Consider the following 19,899-nt stretch of genomic DNA (forward strand, 5'->3'; position numbering starts at 1 on the left):
GTATGCACGCTTCCTCTGTGTGTCCGCAGCTTCTCTTAATGGGGATTTCCTGTGTAACAGTGTCCGCGTAGGGCCAAAAGGGTACAGTCCATTTCAAAGCGTTTCATCTGCTTCGGGACTTTGTCAAGAATACTGACATAGTGAAAGGGAACCTATTTATTTATTCATTCCTTCCTATTTCACTTTATTGAGAGTAATAAAAAGTTAAAATATCAATACTTGTGCTGATGCAACTTGATGTAAACTGATTTAAATATATAAAAAAAAATAAGAATCATGTAAAAGGGAAAAGAATATAAAACTGTAAAAAATATAAAAATAAAAAATATATAAAACATTTATCTACTAATTTACTGGCTAAAATGACAAGCAATATATCACTTACTGACAGACAAATGTTTAACTACTAATTCAATTACTAAAATTACACTTTCTTACTTAATGACAGATTAGCACTTAGCTACTTCTCTTTCATTTTTATAGGTGTACTTTCCACAACCCCGCCCTGGAACAATAAATTGTTAACTTTTCCCAGCCCCTTCCCTACTTCTCCATTCCCCCCAGTAGCTTACTTATCATAGTGTCTCTTCGCCTCCCCATGCTGGCACCTGTCGGCTCTTCTGCAGTGAAAGCAGTGTGACATGATTAGGTCACGTGACCACGTCAGCGCAGGAGCCGCTAGCCTCTATGGTTGCGGCTGACTTATGGGACTCGTACAGGTGCTGTGTGCATGTTTGGTCTATCATCTTTAGGAAAATACTTCAGTCTTGGGGTAAATTCCGGGCGGCCGTTGCGCTCCCTTAGTTTTGCGCCCTGGGCGGCCACACCGCCCTCGTTACGGGTCTGTGCACATGAATATTCTATTTATGTTGTTTCTCATAAGGAATATATGCTGAACTTTGATTGACCCAAAGTTTTGAATATTAAGCATTTTTCCTACCAAAACTTCATCCTGTCCAAGAGGCTCATAAATTATGCTGGAAAGCTCCTCCATCTGGTAACTGGGATTCAAAGAGATCAGCAACATAACTTAAACGCAATAACCCTTCTTTTGCTATATGGGACAACATGATTTGTTTGGGAAGCATTAACATATTATTTTGATAATTATCCACAACTGGCTTTTATCATGACCGTGTGACATGTGGGTGTGAAAGGGTTAATTAAAACAAAGTCACCCGGTCTGCCTAAAAATAACTAAAATCTCCAAAATAATATTTCACACTCACTATTAAACACCCAGTTCTGCAGCCACCAAGACTTGACACAGGAGCGGACACTCTTAAAAAGCCTTCAGGTATATCCAGACCGATTTCAAACTAGAGCCACAACCTAGGTTATTCTGAGTTACTGTAAACCATGCAATGATTTATAAATGTTGCTTTATAAAAACCAAGCCTATCCGATAAGTGAATTCTGTAAGAACACAAAGGGGCACATTTATCATTAATCGGCAAATGTGAGAAATAGTTATCAATCCTTATCGCAAGGATAAGGATTGAACTATTTCTCAAATTTATTAAAAAGGGGTCACAGAAACAGCAGTTCCGATAAACTGCTGTTTCTGTGATAGAAAAAAATCACACTTACCCCCCTCTTCGGATACGCTGTCTCGGGATCCCCTCTTCTTCATTCAATTGCGCATGTGCACTGCACATGCGCACAAAGTCCCCGCTCTGTCTCTGCAACTATCGTTGCAGAGAGAGCACGCTGAGCGACAGGGAGGGATCATGTGATCCCTCCACACATGCGCTGTCCAGCTCTGCTCTCCGGAGCAGAGCTGGACATAACGAAGAAGAAAAGCTTCAGCAGCTTCAGCTGGCGTACATTTACATAACAAGTTCCCGAAAAATATATTTTTTCGGGACTTGTTAAATGGTGGCCCCGAGCAGTCACCATACTGTTGTATGGTGACTGCTCGCAAAAACGATCTGCAGTGAAAAGGACTCATTTTCAACAGTCATCAGTGCGATGCACCTTTAATAAATGTGAGTTGGACACTTCGTTGACCTAATTACACGGTAAGTGCACGATAGTGCAATACCGTGATTTGTTAAATATGCCCCAAAGAGAGAACTTTATTAAATGGTGTTTAATATGACAGTGTTGATTGAATAAAAATGGTGATAACAAATTGACAATCTGTTAGCAGAGCAGTTTTGGGCAAGATAGGCTACACAAACTGGCATTGGTCCTACACTGCCTCAGCCCCATAATCAGTACAGGAACTAGTTAGACCACCTGACTCATTTTAAATATGAAAGTTGTCCCTTTCTTACACTTGTTGTCCTGCTGCTAAGTGACTTAACACCACGTAATAAATTCAACCCTATCTTTTTGCAGCAGGAAAGTGAAGAGCTCAGATAACAAGGAGATAGTGTGGCTGGTCAACCAGCCTGTACGGTGTCACTCCCTTGTGGAGGAATGTTTCCGGTGGTGGGCAGCGGCCATTCCGGCTGTCAGTGACGTCATTGCTCGGCGCGGTTTCCCAGCCGCGTTACTAGAGTCGCAGTCGGATGAGGTCACAGTTTATGATGGGAGTAGGCGGGAAATCACCAGGAGGGAACCTGGATCTCTGTGACTGGATCGGGGGCACCGGAATGGAGACACGTTATAGAAGGGTTATCCTCGTATAACAAGTACACGTATTTCCTCAGCCAGTGCTGTGTGTACGTCTCACCTGGACTCCTGCTCCTTTGTTTGACCTTTCATAGACATTCATTGCACTCCTCTTTAAATATCAGTCACTGTACATAAATAGAATTGCCTTGATAGCGATTTTTTAATTTGACTGGTGTTATCATCAGTAGATTTTATGTATAATATAGAGCGCTAACCTATTCTCTGTGGCTCCACGTAAGGGGATACATCATTAGGTGAAGTGAAGCTTATATAAACATACAGGGTTAATAATGGGATTAGTGCTCTTTTCTACGAGTGGTCACATATGAGTTCACGTGGTGCCTAGTTGTACTTCAGATGCACTCTATGTGCTGCAGTTGGTGTTATTCACACATGTTTATAAATTGCCTGTTGTTCAGGAAGACAGTGCATAATTTGTATGTGTCAGGTTTTAAATAGCCAAATAGTGGCACACAATCTCCGCGCGTTGACGTCACTTACAGCCAAACTGCATTACCCACACCAGGGAAACGTGCCCTAGCCAAAGATAAATGAGTGACGTGTCCCATTGAATGGGTGTCCTGTGGCTGCTACCCACCATCCTGACTACCTGATGTGTGCTCTTTACACTAAATTTCCAGTTGCAATAAACGGGTTGAATTTATCAGATGATGTCCTAGCAACCAGCATAGCAGGGGTGTGGTGAATGCAACTAGTAGTAGCTGTGTTACACACCCTTCCCTTTCCATTTACATGATCTTTACATTACATTGGTTCCCCTGCATTGTTGCCCAAATTGACAGCATATCACATTCTAGCTTTTGTCCTCTCCTGGTTTCACCTATTCAGTTCTTTACTGGCAGTCATTGTTTTTCCTCCCATCTCTAGTTGCCTATATATCCTTCTGCATGTTTACCTTTGCACCTGCCATTGAGGAACCTCCTCTACGCTTCTAACCCCCTTTATGCCTAATGCTTCATTATTCTATTGTTACCTTGTTATTCTAATGTCTGTATTTTCACAGTATGGCTACTTTACCACAAAACAATCTCCAGAAACAGTTGGAACTGTTCTCTGCTAAGGGTACTGGGAACAAGCTCTCTCTGCATAAATCTAAACCAAGGTGAGTGTAATCTGATTACATTAAAGTGGCTGTACATCTTCCCTTTGCAATGCTGCTTTGGTAGGTGCTCACTGCCAATCATATTCAGATCCCTCCTTTTTTCAAACCTGCTGTCAAAATCCGCATTGGCAAAGGACTGGTGTACAACCCTTTTAGATAGCTTAACTGGTTTATGGTGTACCTATCACCAATATTCATGCGCAGCCTATTCTACAATAATAGTGTAGAAGTGATGGGTGCACTTTAAGAAATGACCCACAACTATCTCAGGGACAGGTGTTTAAAGTTGTTTTATGCCTGAATAGCTTTAAGAACTATGTTTATTTTCACAAACCTTGTTTAAATCACAGTTTTGTCATGGTAGGAAACTACATAATATATTTAACAGAGTTATTGTAACTATGGTAGGAAGTCATAAATACAATGCATTGTATAAAATAGTTTATGGTCTAAAATTTCCGCCTATAACGATTTCCCTTTGCTCTCCATATCTAAATCCATGCCATGTATAATAACTGTAGGGTCTGGCTCTTGTAACATGTTAAATTTTTTTTCTACAGTGTTTTTACATTTAAAAAGAGAAATTCTCCTGATGGATCTGCTTCAACTAGTTTCATTCAGACAAAGCAGCAAGTGTCACTAAGAGACAAAAGTGTTAATATTGTACAAGAATTACAGCCCTCAAAAAAACACTTTACATTTTCAAGCGCCAAGGAAAATGGTAAAATCAATGGATTTTTTACTCCAGTGTACTTAAAAACGGCAAACTCTTCTTCGTCACTGATATCTGATTCAAATGTCCAGCAAAATGTCCACAAGAACAGTGAGAATACCTTGCAGGAAAACTCTTGTCCTAAAAAAATGGAATGCAATTCCTCTCTCAGCTCTGTTTTTGAGGAATGGGATGATATCAATGATTTTGACACAGCTGTATCTCCTCCAAAGAGTCAAATCAGGAAATTGGGGAAATCGTCACCGACATGCCACAAAACACAGGCTGTGATATCTCCCAAATCGCTATCCCTGGAAACGGCACCCTTCATAACTAATGAAAATGTTAAGAACTCCAGTGCAAATCAGTTTGTGGCTAAACCGCCTGACAGTTTCCTGACTTCAGTTAATTTGGATTCTTTGGCGTGTACAGGTCAGTTCTTTAGAATCAAAGTGCACAGACAATATCGTCATAATTTTTTTTTTCTCAAAAGGTTTTTATTAAGTTTTTAGTAAAAGAATATGTAACAAACATAGCAGTTATCACAGAGTACAGTGCATAATGTAGATCCAATAAATCAGTCAGAACTGCCCATAAACCATCAAAAAAGTAACAAAAAACAATAACACAGGAAACATTCAAGTACACATAAGACAAAGGGCTAGATTTACTAAGCTGCGGGTTTGAAAAAGTGGGGATGTTGCCTATAGCAACCAATCAGATTCTAGCTTTCATTTATTTAGTACCTTCTACAAAATGACAGCTAGAATCTGATTTGTTGCCATAGGCAACATCCCCACTTTCTCAAACCCGCAGCTTAGTAAATCTAGCCCAAAGACTTCAATGGGGAGGAGGAGGGAGACAGACAGGGGGGCAGGAGTTGGAGAATATTGTCATAATTTTTAATTAGTAAGGGTCGATAGGCACAAAAGATTTGGCAATGATGCAGCCCTTGCTAGGTGGCTCTTATTAACAAGTGCTTGTCTAAGACTCCTTGTAAATCATTTAAAAATATCTTTGTAAGGTAGTGCCTTGGGCATTTTTTCTCTTTCAATTTGCAGGCCTTTGTTCCTTGGCTAACTTGCTACTAAATGCAATTCGTACCCATTTAAGATGAGTAACAATCACTTATATAATACGTATCATACTTTTATATCGTGTTTGCTACTGCTAATATGAAATGTATCAATTTTAGTGGTTTCATTTAGAATTTAAACTAGCATATATTGTAAGTATTATTTTACAATATAGATGTAACTTATACTAGATATGATCAATACTTAGCGTGGTGAGGTGTATTTACCATTGAAATGATAAATAACTAATTCCATTCCAGTGTTTTTAGTCACCCTGGAATTTTGGCTAAATATTACAAATTCAGATCTCTGTTATTTAAATGGCTATTATTTTTTAGATGAAAGCGCAAAAGAAGCCAATATATCAATTTGTGATGGAGACCTTGATACAGAAACTGCTGAAGGGATAATAACAGAGGATGAGTTTGATGCTGATTTTATTCCCCCATCTCCAACAGATAGCAGTGTGTCCTCTCCACCAGTGCTCAGAGGTATTTGGTAAGCAGATCATGATATTCTATTTACATGTCATGCTCCTAGGAATAATCACAAGCAGATGTTGTTATTTTGTTGTGTGTTCTTGGGCTTCACAGAGAACAGTACTCCTGTAAGCAATTTAATTGACATTGAGCTATCAAATTACAATTTTCTCTGTCCTGCCATTGGGGGACACTGCGAGACATTGGGGTATAGTATGTGGCACTAGGAGTTTAGGCACTTAATAAACTTGTTTGTTCCTCTGACTCCTCCCCTACTATGCCCCTCCTCTGTAGCTCAGACCCCCCCGTTTTTTTCTAAGTGCCTAGGAGATAGGTCACTCTGGTATAGGCTCCTGCCTATACTTTAACTAGATTTAGGTTTTCACTTTTTTATTTTTAATTCCTTTACAGGTGCTGCGCGGGGATCGAACCTAAGACCCAGAGTGGGTGAATAGCCTGGCGGCTTCCTTCACCCTGGTCCCTGCGCGAGGTAAGCAGCAGCCTGGCTCACTTGCCCTGCACCTTTGCCGGCAGTCTCTCCCTAGAAACGAGCAATTGGCCCACAAATTGTAAGTCTGCCATACAGGCAGCTCTTTGTCACAGCCAGCACTACAATTAGAACGGCCTCCCGATAGACATGCTGGCAAGTCCCCCCCCTGCCCCTGGACAACGAGCGGTGGGGACAGCGAATCAATCGCACTTCATAGGAGGCGATTTGATCGCTAATGCTCCCCGCAGCCTGGGCACATTAAAATAAGCGGAGGATGCACTCTAAGAGCGGACAGCCATGCTTTGTATGTGCTGGTCGGCTGAACGTGGAGGCGGCCATCTTGGAGGACGGATAAACTGAAGCCCCGGGCTGCACGCTGCCTCTAGTCTGCTGGTAACTCTGTGTTGTTTTACTTGTTTTGTTTACATAATAGAGGTTAACTCATTCAGTCTCTATTTTGTCATAAACTAGAACTGCTTCAGACGCTGGGGACTTTGTGTCTAATGCTTAGGAATTACCTGGTATATAGACTATGTAATTTTCCTATGCTACAGAGAACATCTAGTAAATATAAAAGGGCTTGTCATTGTGCCTTTACATTTCAAGTTATCTGCACAAGCAGCTCCAAGGAATAATAGTCATACACTGGTATGTCTGACTATGATATACATGTGCCAAATGTAATCCACGACCATCGGTCGGACAGCCCATCTTAGATGCTCTCTATATGGTTATATATACTTATATATAGATATATATGTATATACTTATATTTCTCTTTCATCCAGTCTGGGGGACACTGCTTACCATGGGTTGTGGAGGGAGCTTGGGGAGTTGGCACCTAACCAGTTAACTTTTAGTACTGCCGACAGACCCCTCCCCTCTACAATCCCCCTGCCTTTTCCTCTTCCTGTCAGTTTTTTTTAGGTGCCCATGGAGTTGGGCAGTGTTTTAGTACTGTAGGTAATTTTTAATTTTTATTTTATTCTTTTAACTTTTTTTACAGGTGGCAGAGCTGGAGTGTGTTCTAATATAGAGAACACACTCACAGCAGGGCAGCGCAGGCACTACCCTGTCAGATGAGAGCCAGCGGCTCTCACTGACAGGGACAGGAGGAGATTGAAGAAATTGGTGCCTGAATTAGGAGTGACAAGCGGTCTCACGGACCGCTGTCACTCCTGGAGCCTCCCCGAGAACCGGCGCTGCCACTGCAGGCATAGAGCGCCGATTATCGGATACTGCATTGACGGTGGCCATCTTGGATTCGGAGGAGAGGAGAAGGGGGCTATACCAGTATACCAGGACCCCCCTCATACATAGGAGGGGGCATCTGGTATTATCCGCTGCGGAGACCTCCCCTGGAGGTCTCCTCTACTCTGCCACATAATACTTTTAATTTTTTATTCAGAGACAGAATCGCTGCAGAGGCAGCATTACTGAAGGGGGGGAGCTAACACATAGAGCTCCCCCTCCTTCCAAAGAGAGAGATGGTTTATCCCAGTCTTCTGGCGCCAAGGAGAAGCCCTGGAAGAGAGAACAGATCTGAGGGAGCCAGCACCAGGATACTGCTGTTGGACTTCTCCCCTGTTTGGCCTATGGGCTAAGTATTTGACTTATTGAAACACATATTCTGTATTGCTGTGTACAAGTGGGCTAGTAGGAGTTATATTATAGTTCTCCTACTTGCTTAAGTATTATTTTGTGTTTAAAATTTTACAAGTACAACTTTTATATCTAGATTAGTTGATTACTTGTAGTTTACACTTTTCTCTCCACACATTTATATCTCTCTCTCTACTCAGCTAAATTTATCAATTTAAGTCTGTGTGTTTGGTGTGACTTCCTTTATTAAGAAATGTCAGATAAGGGAAAGGGCCCTATTGTAAAATATTTTACATGTTCTAAATGTAATGTAAAATTACCCTGTGGGCAGAAGGACCCGTTGGCGCTCTGCTCTGTCTGCGAGGCAGGGGTCCCCCCTGCGCAAGCCCAGCATATTTCAGCCCCACTGACGGAGGAACCGGCCTGGGTGACCTCCCTGTCACACTCGGTTTCCTCTTTAGCACAGATGATTTTTCAATCTAATCAATTGCTATCTACTGTGGCTTCTTCGGTGGCTAATAATACTAGTACTCAGTTGGGCCTCCCTGTTACCACAGGTTCTATTGGAACGTCTATACCAGGACCTTCCTCTTCTCATACAGACCAAGCCCCTGTTCGCACAGAACCGGCATGGTCTGCAGCATTTATAAAGGGTTTGGATAAACTAAACCAGTTACTTGAATCCCCAAACATTCCGCCTGCTAAAAGAAGGAGGCCTAGATCTGATAATACCCTTATGGTCCTTTCAGACTCAGGAGTTTTCAGAGGAAGAGGGGGAAATAAATTCTGATCCTGACCAGGTTCAACCTTTGGAACAGGAAGAAAGCTCGAAAAGCCAATTTATTAATGATATGGTTTTAGCAGTGAGACAAGCGTTGGACCTCCCAGAACCGGAGCATACTACTCCTAGAGACAGAAGTCTATTTAAGAAGGCCAAAAGAAAGGCTATCCGTTTTCCCCCTTCCGTAGAGCTTAAGGATATTGCAGAAGGAGCCTGGAAACAGCCTGATAAGAGGTTCTCTGTTCCCAAAAGGTTCTCTTCCCTGTATCCATTGCAGGAGGAAGATGTGGTTCACTGGGAGAGTATTCCAAAAGTGGATATTCCAATAGCCCGATTGGCCAAGCACACTTTACTTCCAGCTCCAGGTTCTGCATCTCTGCAGGATGTCAATGACCGCAGAGTGGAATTCCAGCTAAAATCTATATTTGCGGCTGCGGGTTCTTCCTTTAGGCCTACATTTGCTTCAGCTTGGGTGGCTAGAGCCATGGAAGCATGAGCAGACCTGCTGGCAGAGGCCTTGCAGGACTCTGATTTACTTCCCCTGGCTTTGCATTTGAAGGAGGCATCGGGGTACCTTTATGAGGCGGCCCAGAACTCAGCGGCTGTATCCTCTTCTATTCAGGTTGCATCTATTTCAGCAAGAAGAACGTTATGGCTGAAATACTGGGAAGGAGATGCGGAATCAAAAAAAGTCAGTGGAAACCATTCCTTTTTCAGCAGCGGCTTAGAGAAGGATCAGTTTATGGCGTCTATAGACATAAAAGACGCATACCTCCACATTCCCATTTGGATCCACCATCAGTCCCTCCTAAGATTTTCGGTGGGATCCTTCCACTATCAGTTTCGGGCCCTCCACTTCGGCCTCTCAACAGCACCGAGGGTTTTCACGAAGATCATGTCAGTTATGGCAGTATGTCTTCACCTTCAGGGAGTTCAGGTCGTGCCTTATTTGGACGACCTGCTCATCTAATCCTCCACAGAGAATTGCTTACCTCATCACTTATCCCTCACCTTGGCGGTTCTCGAGGGCCATGGATGGCTAATAAATTTAAAGAAATCCCAGATGGTTCCGTGTCAACGCATGGTTTTCCTAGGGCTTATTATGGACACCAGCCAGCAAAGGGTGTTCCTACCTGTTGAGAAGATCAGTTCAATTCAGAGTATAACAACTCAGGTCTTGTCTTCTCCCAACCCCTCAATGCACTTGTGCATGCGGCTGCTGGGAAAGATGGTGGCCTCCTTCGAGACCATCCCCTACGGTCGAGCCCATTCTCGTTGTTTTCAGTGGGATCTATTGACGAAATGATCAGGATCCCACCTACGTTTGGATCTCCAGAGGATCTCTCTATCTCCAAGGGCGAGAGAATCGCTTCAGTGGTGGCTTATTCAGGATCACATGACAGTGGGCAGGTCCTTCGCTCCATGGCCATGGATCATAGCCACGACGGACGCCAGCCTGAAAGGTTGGGGGGCGGTAATTCTGCACCTCCGGCTCCAGGGACTTTGGTCGGTTCAGGAATCGGCCCTATCAATAAATGTGCTGGAGTTGAAAGCTATTCTTTTGGCCCTCCGGGGGGCCCAGTCCCTCCTTCAGGGCCACCCGGTCAGAGTTCAGTCCGACAATTCCACGGCCGTGGCATATGTCAACAGGCAAGGAGGAACCAGGAGTGCAGCGGCAATGAATATTGCAGCTCAAATTTTGGTTTGGGCAGAACAATTTGTTCCAGTAATATCGGCAGTTTTCATTCCAGGAATAAAGAATTGGGAGGCCGACTACCTAAGTCGACACCAGATGATGCCGGGGGAGTGGTCACTCCATCCGGAAGTTTTCCAGTCTCTGGTTCAGAGGTGGGGTCTTCCGGACATAGATCTCATGGCCTCCAGACACAACAGAAAGGTTCACAGGTTTTGCGCAAGGGCAGGAGACCCCTTAGCGGTGGCAGTGGACGTTATGACAGTGTCATGGGTGTTCAGGTTGGGATACCTGTTTCCTCCGATTCCCATGCTTCCTCGCGTACTTAGACGAGTAAGCCAGGGCGGTCTGCCAGTAATTCTAATGGCTCCCTCATGGCCGCGCCGAGTCTGGTTCGCGGACATAATCTCTATGGCGGAAGGACAAGGTTTTCGTCTTCCGTCTCAAGACGACCTTCTTCTGCAAGGTCCCTTCCGTCACCAGAATTTACCTCAGCTCAGTTTAACGGCATGGCTGTTGAAGCCAGCCTCTGGAGGGCTAGAGGTTTTTCCTCCAGCGTAGTGAATACTATGATGCGAGCCAGAAAGCCAGTTTCAGCTTGCATCTATCACCGGATTTGGAGAGCCTACATCAGATGGTGCGAAAATAAGACATGTTGCTCGTCCTCTTTTTCGCTTTCCTCGCTTGTTGGCTTTCCTTCAGGATGGCATGGAAGCAGGGCTTCGGTTAGGTTCTTTAAAAGTTCAGGTTTCGGCTCTGTCAGTATTTTTTGACCTGAAATTAGCGGATTTACCAGATATTAGGACTTTCCTCCAGGGAGTCTTGCATATTCAGCCTCCCTATGTTCCGCCCACAGCACCATGGGATCTCAACCTGGTACTGGATATGCTTAAGGGGCCTCCTTTTGAGCCATTACTTGTGGCAGATTTGAAGTGGTTGACCCTGAAGGTCCTCTTCCTTTTGGCTATTGCATCTGCACGTAGGGTTTCGGAATTAGGAGCTCTGTCTTGTCGGGAACCATATCTGGTTTTCCATGAGGACAGAGCGGTGTTAAGAACCCTCCTTTCCTTCGTTCCAAAAGTAGTTTTGGCTTTCCATCTGAACCAGGAAATTGTAGTTCCGGTCTTCTCATCTACTTCCCATTCGGATCAACAGTCTATGGAAAAGTTACATGTGGTTAGGGCTCTCCGCATTTATGTCAAAATAACTTCTCAGATTAGACGTACTGATTCTCTGTTTGTTCTTTATGATGCTAGTCTCAAGACAGTCCATTGCAAGATGGATTACGGCAACCATTAAGCAAGGCTAACCGTCCTGTGCTGGAGAGACTTACGGCCCATTCCACCAGATCGGTAGGGGCGTCGTGGGCAGCGAGAAATGGGACTTCTGCAGACCAGCTATGCAGGGCAGCCACCTGGTCCTCTGTCCACACCTTTACAAAATTTTACCAGTTTAATGTATTTGCATCTGCTGATGCAAATTTCGCTCGTAATGCTTTACAAGCGGGATTTGGGGGGGTGCTTTAGAACGTCCCCATGGTAAGCAGTGTCCCCCAGACTGGATGAAAGAGAAAAGAGGATTTATGTACTTACGTTAAATCCGTTTCTCTGATTCCGTCTGGGGGACACTGCGATCCCTCCCTTCTGCTTTTCTTCTGTGTGCTTTTGGTTGATTGGCCTTTTCTCCTTGGGGCTTTTTAATTAACTGGCAGGAAGAGGAAGAGGCAGGGGGATTGTAGAGGGGAGGGGTCTGTCGGCAGTACTAAAAAATAACTAGTTAGGTGCCAACTCCCCAAGCTCCCTCCACAACCCCATGGTAAGCAGTGTCCCCCAGACGGAATCAGAGAAACGGATTTAACGTAAGTACATAAATCCTCTTATATATATATATTACAAGCTATTTTCTTATCAATTATAAAAAATAGATAAATAAATGTATTTATTCCCTATATTCATCCGGGGTAAGAAACCTGCGCGTATGTCCACAGGGCAATGTGTATATAACTTAGGTGTCTACAGTTGTATTCAGTAACACCTATCCTACCAGTGTATTATGTCTATAAATTGTAAAGCCCTACAGAATATGTATATGTGTGAATATTATCTTCACACAAGGCCTCAAAAGTTCCCTACATATTGCTGGTCATGACAGGCTTACTACACAACCTAGTAAGTCAGAATATTTCCCTGTCTACACGACCCCCTGCTGAGGGCTTCATCTAGCTCTCTCACATACAGACTTCCATCTAGGTCTGGCATGCACACAACTTAGCTCAGGCCCTACCCAGGTCTTCACTCATTCTACCACAGCAGATGCGTTTGCTTATGCCTCATCTTCTAGACTGGGACCCTCACTATCTTTCTACCGAAGAACATCTCGCTGCAATACAGTTCCAGGATGCTCCTGGCAGAATTACCTGTTAGTAACATGAGGTTTTTTGTCTGCAAACTAGGATACCAGGGTTCTAGTTGTATCACTTGCATTCCCCACTCCGGACATCACCCATATCTCCAGAAGAAGATTCTCATTAATAGCAGCTGCCTTCCAGGTTATTAAACGCGCATGGCATCTCTTTGCTCAGATACACTTGTTGACCCTTCGGGTGGTGCTCAGCCTCAGGGAGTCAAGAGTCGGTCAGTCGTTCACCTTGTCAGGTGGTCAAGTAACCTGTAGACATTCGGTCTCAAGGGAAAGTGGGTCACTCCAGGGTAATTAATTTGTGTCGTCCTGGTGGGATCATAGGGCTCTCCGAGACGGAGCCCACGTTTCTTTTCTCACGTTACCCTGCCTTTCTGCTTTTGCTCTACATCATCTAGTTTGCCGCTGGGTCGTGGGATGCCCAACCCTTACGGTCAGTGGGGCCTCGCAAGGGAATGGTTGGTACCGTCAATATAGCCGTAGGGCAGCTTCCTCAGCTGTTCTCTTTGGCCTAGCAGCGATATTCCGTGGGTGTAGATTCGTAGAATTTCACACGTCCCACTCAAGAATCTCTAAGGGATTTTTTTCTTTTACGAGTTGGCTCCGATGGGTCTCCGCCTTGCTCCCTTCAGAATTCCCGTTGCTCTATATCTAGCTCAGCGGAGGGTTGTCTTGCTGAAGGGGTTTCTTCAGGCTCAGCCACCTTTAGTTGTCGTGAAGAACCAGGGAGTCTAGTTCTCGTCATCAGAGGGCTTGCTTTGACCTCTTGTAACCCTCTGAGTTAGTTAAGCTGTTGACTCAGTGTATAAATGCTCCTTTAGATATCACTGAATTGCTTAGACTGTTAGCTCACTGTATGAGTGTGCTCTTGGATATCGCTGAGTTGGTTAAGCTGTTAGCTCAGTGTATGGGTGCTCCCTTTCATATCGCTGAGTTGGTTAAGCCGTTGACTCATTGTAGGGGTTCTCCTCGGGTTCCGGGGCGAGAGTGTGTATGGCGTTTCCGCATGTTATTTCCCAGAAATATAGTGGTGCATCGCACAAAGCATTATTGGTTCAGACGATTAGTGCCTGCATCCCACTTACACAGGGATTGCGGGCTATCATTCTTGTGCCTCCTCTTTTTGTGGAACGCTTCTCTGGCGGGAGGCAGTTCGTGCTCTTGTTCGCATGTTTCCCGTCCAGGAATCTAATGTCCCTTTAGCCTCTCCGGCGCTAAAGAGCGTGGGGGGGGGGGTTCTTAGGGTCCAGGTGGTCTCTTGCCATTATAGCACGCCCACCATTCTGTCTGTACCCCTCTGCCGGTTCGAGTGCCTTTTAGAATGCACTCTGCAGGGGGGGTTGCAGCTTCTTGGACACACATCAGGGTGATTTAATGACGCAGTGGTACAGCGTGGCAGCGTCTACTTCGCCTGCATATTGTCGTGGTGGTATGGCTTGGCATCCACTGATGCAGGTTTTGGCCACAGAATATTGCGCACAGCCGTTCCAGAGCATTCCCGCCCTTAGAGGCAGCTTTGGTATGTCCCCAATGTCTTCCAGTGTCCCCCAATGGCAGGAAAGAGAAAAGAAGATTTTTACTCACCGTAAAATCTATTTCTCTGACTCCATTGGGGGACACTGCGCACCCTCCCTTGCTCTGGAAGTAGTGCTGTTCCTGGTGTTACTTTCTAAATTGCTTCTCCTCTCTTCATGGCTTGGTTATACAAAACTGAGGTCTGAGCTGTGGAGGAGGGGCATAGTAGGGGAGGAGTCAGGGGAACAAACAAGTTTAATAAGTGCCTAAACTCCTAGTCCCACCTACTATACCCCAATGTCTCGCAGTGTCCCCCAATGGAGTCGGAGAAATAGATTTTACGATGAGTAAAAATCTTCTTATTTATATCTTGGACATGTTGTTTACTTGGTATTAGAATTTTTTTCCCCCCATATTCTTTAGTTCATTGAAGAAATTATCAGTTTCCTCTGGGACAGACAAGGAAAATGCTACAGAAGGTCTGCCAGACCAATGTTTCTCGTCTTCACAGGGTAAGAAACTGATCTGTATTTACTAGTACCACAACAGATGGAGAAGACACAGGTTTTATATTTCTTTGTGATTCTTTACAGAAGGGTGCAATGCATCCCCTGAGCTTTGGTCCATGATGTTGAAGATCTGTGACCTAGTTGATAGGATTCCCTTGTCTGAGCTGCAGCTGCTGACTTGTGGGAAGGAACTTCAGAAACAGAGAGAAATACGGTGAGTAAATGAGATGTGCTGCAAAGCTTGTAGGTGTTGCCACATTCACATTTTCCTTTCATATTAGAAGGAAACATCCTATGACATTCCAGCATTGTTGGAACTTGTGGTTGGACAACAGCCGAAAAGCTAAAGGTTGCCTAATCAAGGTTTACGTCATGGCCAATGCTGTTGTGGATTGATCTTTTGTCTAAATGTATGTGCCCGTATTTTACTGTCATTTACCTTCTTATTTGGCAGAAAACATCTTTTGTCCAGCGACCCTGTATTGAAATCTTTGGCTGTAGAATTACCTGTGTTTCCACCATTTCCCAGACCATCTTCTACCAAAATAAGTGATTCAGCACAAAGCCCTTTGCATACCTCATCCACAGACACTTCATATCGGGGTCAGTTAGGGAATGTTTTTAGATTTAACTCGTTTCCTGCTACTGACAAGCTAAAAGCAAAAGACCGTGAAAGTTCTGTGGATGTTGGCACCAGGTTTGGGCCCCAAACGCAGGCCAGTACATCCTTTTCCTTTAAATTGTCTGACTCAACAATGAAAGACTCATCCAGTCTTCAGGACTCTGTTTTCATTGTTAACCAGTTCAACACACCACACAATGAGAAACCAATTACCTCCAGCACATGTGTCAGACCCTCTGTTCATCCCCCAAGTACCTTGTATAGTGATGATCTGGACTTTAATATTGACAACTTTGACATTGAAGAGTTTGACGATGAGGTCCTGTGCATGGACAGCCCCATAGCACCACCTGCTAGCAAAACGTTGCCATCACCATACCCCACAATACGTGAAGCGCCATCAGTTACAAAGTGCAGCAGTGCAGTATCTTCAAAGACCCCTACTAGCCCCACTGGCCCTTCTGGGCTGTCAGGTAAGCATCACAGAATATATGTAGGGTGATTGTCTCTTTTGAAAAGGCAGTTCTGCTTATGCTACCATGATATAAATATATTTAATGTTTATTGATTGAAGAAGACTCGTCGGGTGTCTTCTTTTCTTTTTATTATTTGTTTTTATTATTGTTCTCGCTATAGAAATGCCAAACAGAGATATGTCAAGACTCTTGAGTAAATTCTTTACACAGAGAGAGATTTTGCCACTGTACACTACTTTAATAATTCCATTAACACAATTGGCAGCAGTGATGTTAGAAAACCATTAACGCATTAAATGTCTTCTCACTAGCAATGTACATTTATGTCGCTGCTCATTGGTGAAAGTCTTTTATCCTTGTCTGTGGTAGCTAACCAGTATCGTAACCCACATTTATATCTTTTGATAACAGTTATAACATATGTTTCCGCTATACAGCTAATTTTGCTAGTGTCTAAAACTCTCCATTAAGCTTTATATTAAAGTGGTTGTCCACAGTTAGATAAATTAAAGTTACCTCCTGTAACTGCCTTTGATTTTGCTTTTCAGACATTGCTACGTGATCGGAGTTGTTTATATTGTTACTCTAAGTTACAAAACAACTGCTTTGCTCTTTGCCTGAGAAAGTAATTTTTCTTAACAAAACACAATTCTACTTGATAAAGACATTTTTGAAAACTAGTTGTAAGCTAGGAAGAAAAAGCAATATATTCAATAAAAATTGCTACAGGACCTATACAGTTCAATTTTTTTTATTTGAAGATGAAAACCCCATTTAAATATCTGTTTATCCCTTTCCTCTCGTCAACCCTTCCATCCATATTTATTATTATTATTATTATTAATATTTATCTTCCAGTTATAGATCTGTACTAAGTTAATTTCTCTCTTTAATTAAAACTGTCTTGAAGAAAAGATGGGGCACTTGGCATTATAATAATGGTTTAGATTAAATGTTTGTTACCTGAACTCGTTCTGCTTCCATGTCTTCTGTAGATTCCCTCATAAAGCCACCAGTAGAGAACCCAGCTCATGATCGTTTCCGGGGCTTCAACTTTCCCCACTCCAAAGAAATGATGAAAATTTTCCACAAAAAGTTTGGGTTGCACCGCTTCCGTACCAACCAGCTAGAAGCTATCAATGCATCCTTGCGTGGAGAGGACTGCTTCATTCTCATGCCAACAGGTAATTCTTTACTAGTCGTGGCTATTCTGAGGATAGGACATGAGAGCTCTAAAAACTTGTGATGTGAAAATGTTTTGTGTCGTTAGTGACGTTTTCCATAGTTCTGCTCTTCATCAAATCACAGTGGGTTAGTGATTCCAGGTTGAAGTTGTGTTAATTAAACTTAATTGTGTACGTTAATCTAGGCTAATATGATAATTTAAGGGAGGCAAAATTTTTTGTGTAAATACTGTTTTCGCTTTCGGCCATCTTGAGGATACAAACATCACTCTACCAGTAGGACGCCGGGCACTTTAAGAATAGAATCCCTCCTTCTGTGCTAGTGTAACCTCTCTTACTACCAGATGGGGTCCTCTGACACGTGGTTGTGGACTTTGGCACTGTCCAATCTTCTCTCTTTTCTACTTTGTTTTTTGTTTTTTTGTTTTTTGTTTTTTTTTTTAAATGATTTTCTATATTTGATATTTTTAGTAGCATTATTATTATTATTGTTTTTATCTCTGCACATGTCTGATTGTAGATCAGCCTTATTGCTGATACCCAGAGCATGACGTACTGACCTTTATTGAAGATGCCTTCCATGTGCTGGGGAGTTGCACACACTTTGTCTTTTATCCTATGGATAAGGAAAGATGCGGCTTCCAGCTCTGCACACAATTATCATTTGTGGAGTGGATGATTTGTTCCCTGATAGAGCCTCAGCGTGGTGCACACACCAAGACCAGAGAGAGCCAATGTCCGCTGTCTCTGTTGTGGTGCACACACCAAACCGAGGTGTGCTAATCCAGAGATCACTCTTGGCACCAGATTTATCCTCATTCTATATCTGTGACTGGCTTATGTTTATAGTAAGAGGTGTCGCTCACAAACACAGCCTAGCGTGAAATACAGTAATTGTATCAGGCGCTGGCACCTACTGGTATTTCCTTTTTGTGCATTGTTTAATTCGGCAGTGTCATTGACATGTGCAATCTAAACTATCACACGTCGGTGACAGTACATTACATGAAAGACTTTCCCTACATGCATTGTCGCCTATTTAAAGTGTGTTTCCCTCTAACACTGGGATGCTTTTCTTGTTCCCGTGAGTCAAGCTGTTCTTCCCTACTTTTTATTTCCTTAGTTGTAGGATCAGTAGTATTCTATACACTGACAACGTTGTTTGTGCCCTTAACTTTCAGCAGAGGAGGAGTCTAAACTAAGTACTTTAGCATGTAGGCCTTGCTAAGTGACATGTTGTTATCCAAGTTTTGTACAATGGTAACACATCAGGTCCCTGATCCTTGTCATACCATCTTCTCCTTTGTCTATTGGCAGACACCAGGAACATTGCAGTATAGTGTAGTAGATCCAGGCGTGTGGGCACTTTAAGAACTTCACATTTGACCCTAGCTCCTCACCTTTTATACCCCTCTAAGTTTTGTTTAGTGCTCCAGCATGGCAGGACATGTTTTGCTTTGGAGCTGCTGGACAACCCTTTTTTAATAATTTAAAAAGAAAAAAAAAAAGAATCATTTGCTTGAAGGCTTTTACCTCATGTACTTGACAGTCAACTGCAAAACTGCTGCATTGCATTGCAACTGTCATTTCTGCAGTGCACAGTACAGCTGGCTTTGTGCACTGCTTGGAGCAGGGGACCGGAGATGCCATTGGCATGCCTCCTCTACCGTTTCCACCACTGGACACCTCCAGAGGAGACTGCCACAGCCTCCGCAGACTGTGCCAGGTGTTCCCCTTCATTGGTTGCAGGGTACCAGCCATTGCCTCACTGCGCAGCTGAGGAGTGGCAGACGGTGAGTATAACCCCCTTTCAACATAGTGCTGAAGAGGGGGTCTTGGGAAGTTGTGGTGGGCTGTCTCTTTTAGAGGAGGCAGTCATTAAGTTCCTTAGGGGGCTGGGTCAGGTGGGGATTACTTTTTCAGTGTAAGCCCCTGCTAGGCACTGGATTAGTGGAGGGGGCTGTCCTTCTGGATGCTTTCCAATCCAGTGCTGGGCCCTGGGGGAGGTACTGTTTCCTTCCATGCACTTCCTCCCTGGTGGTCTTTTACTCCTCGTGTGCAGACATCATTATAGCAGCTATTTTGAAGCTCCAACACTCCCCTTCTCTGTCCTTCCATCTGTAAGTTGCCAGATCTGTGGGGTTGTTTTTCTGAGTCCCTCATATTGTTTGGCCTCTGGGGCTGTATCGCAGGCTCACTTTCTTTTCCCTAATTGTGTGCTGCTTCTGTCTTTTCTTTTGTGTTGTTTCCCCAGTCTGTGTTTATCATATCACGTAGGGGAAGATCCTCAAGGGCTAAGGCTGGGGGGGGGGTGACCTCTATGACGAAATTCACCTGTACCGAATGGAACACAAAATTGCCTCCTGGATGCTTTGTGCACTGCATGCTAGTCTGTGGATTGGGTGCGGTGTGCGCCTGGTGTCTGGTCCAACACGGCGTAGCCAGACTGGGCTAGATCACTAGCCAGGCTGATATTGCCCTGTTGGTCTGTCCCCAATCGGGGTGGGTCTTTCCCAGGTTCCCTCCGATTCTGCGGGGAGTCTTGTGGAAGCCATTCCTGTTTCGCAAGGCCAGGGTCCTGCAGTGCATGTGGCTGC

At 43.9% G+C, this 19,899-nt stretch overlaps 1 protein-coding gene across 2 annotated transcripts in view; it reads left to right on the forward strand.

Annotated features, from left to right (window-relative positions):
- The first annotated feature begins 2,508 nt into the window (after positions 1-2,508).
- BLM (BLM RecQ like helicase) overlaps positions 2,509-19,899 on the forward strand; it is a 38,728-nt gene continuing 21,337 nt past the window's right edge. Inside the window, exons 1-8 of one of the 2 annotated variants that reach the window (XM_075207506.1) lie at positions 2,509-2,669; positions 3,647-3,745; positions 4,306-4,889; positions 5,872-6,031; positions 14,935-15,023; positions 15,105-15,234; positions 15,475-16,115; positions 17,114-17,302. In XM_075207506.1, the coding sequence (XP_075063607.1) occupies positions 3,648-3,745; positions 4,306-4,889; positions 5,872-6,031; positions 14,935-15,023; positions 15,105-15,234; positions 15,475-16,115; positions 17,114-17,302 (1,891 nt within the window). In that variant the 5' untranslated portion in view covers positions 2,509-2,669; position 3,647. The remainder of the gene's footprint in view (positions 2,670-3,646; positions 3,746-4,305; positions 4,890-5,871; positions 6,032-14,934; positions 15,024-15,104; positions 15,235-15,474; positions 16,116-17,113; positions 17,303-19,899) is intronic. The other variant, XM_075207507.1, reaches the window with a different exon arrangement.

The sequence above is a fragment of the Mixophyes fleayi genome, chromosome 4 (assembly GCF_038048845.1).
Source record: "Mixophyes fleayi isolate aMixFle1 chromosome 4, aMixFle1.hap1, whole genome shotgun sequence".
In the NCBI taxonomy this organism is placed as follows: Eukaryota; Metazoa; Chordata; class Amphibia; order Anura; family Limnodynastidae; genus Mixophyes; species Mixophyes fleayi.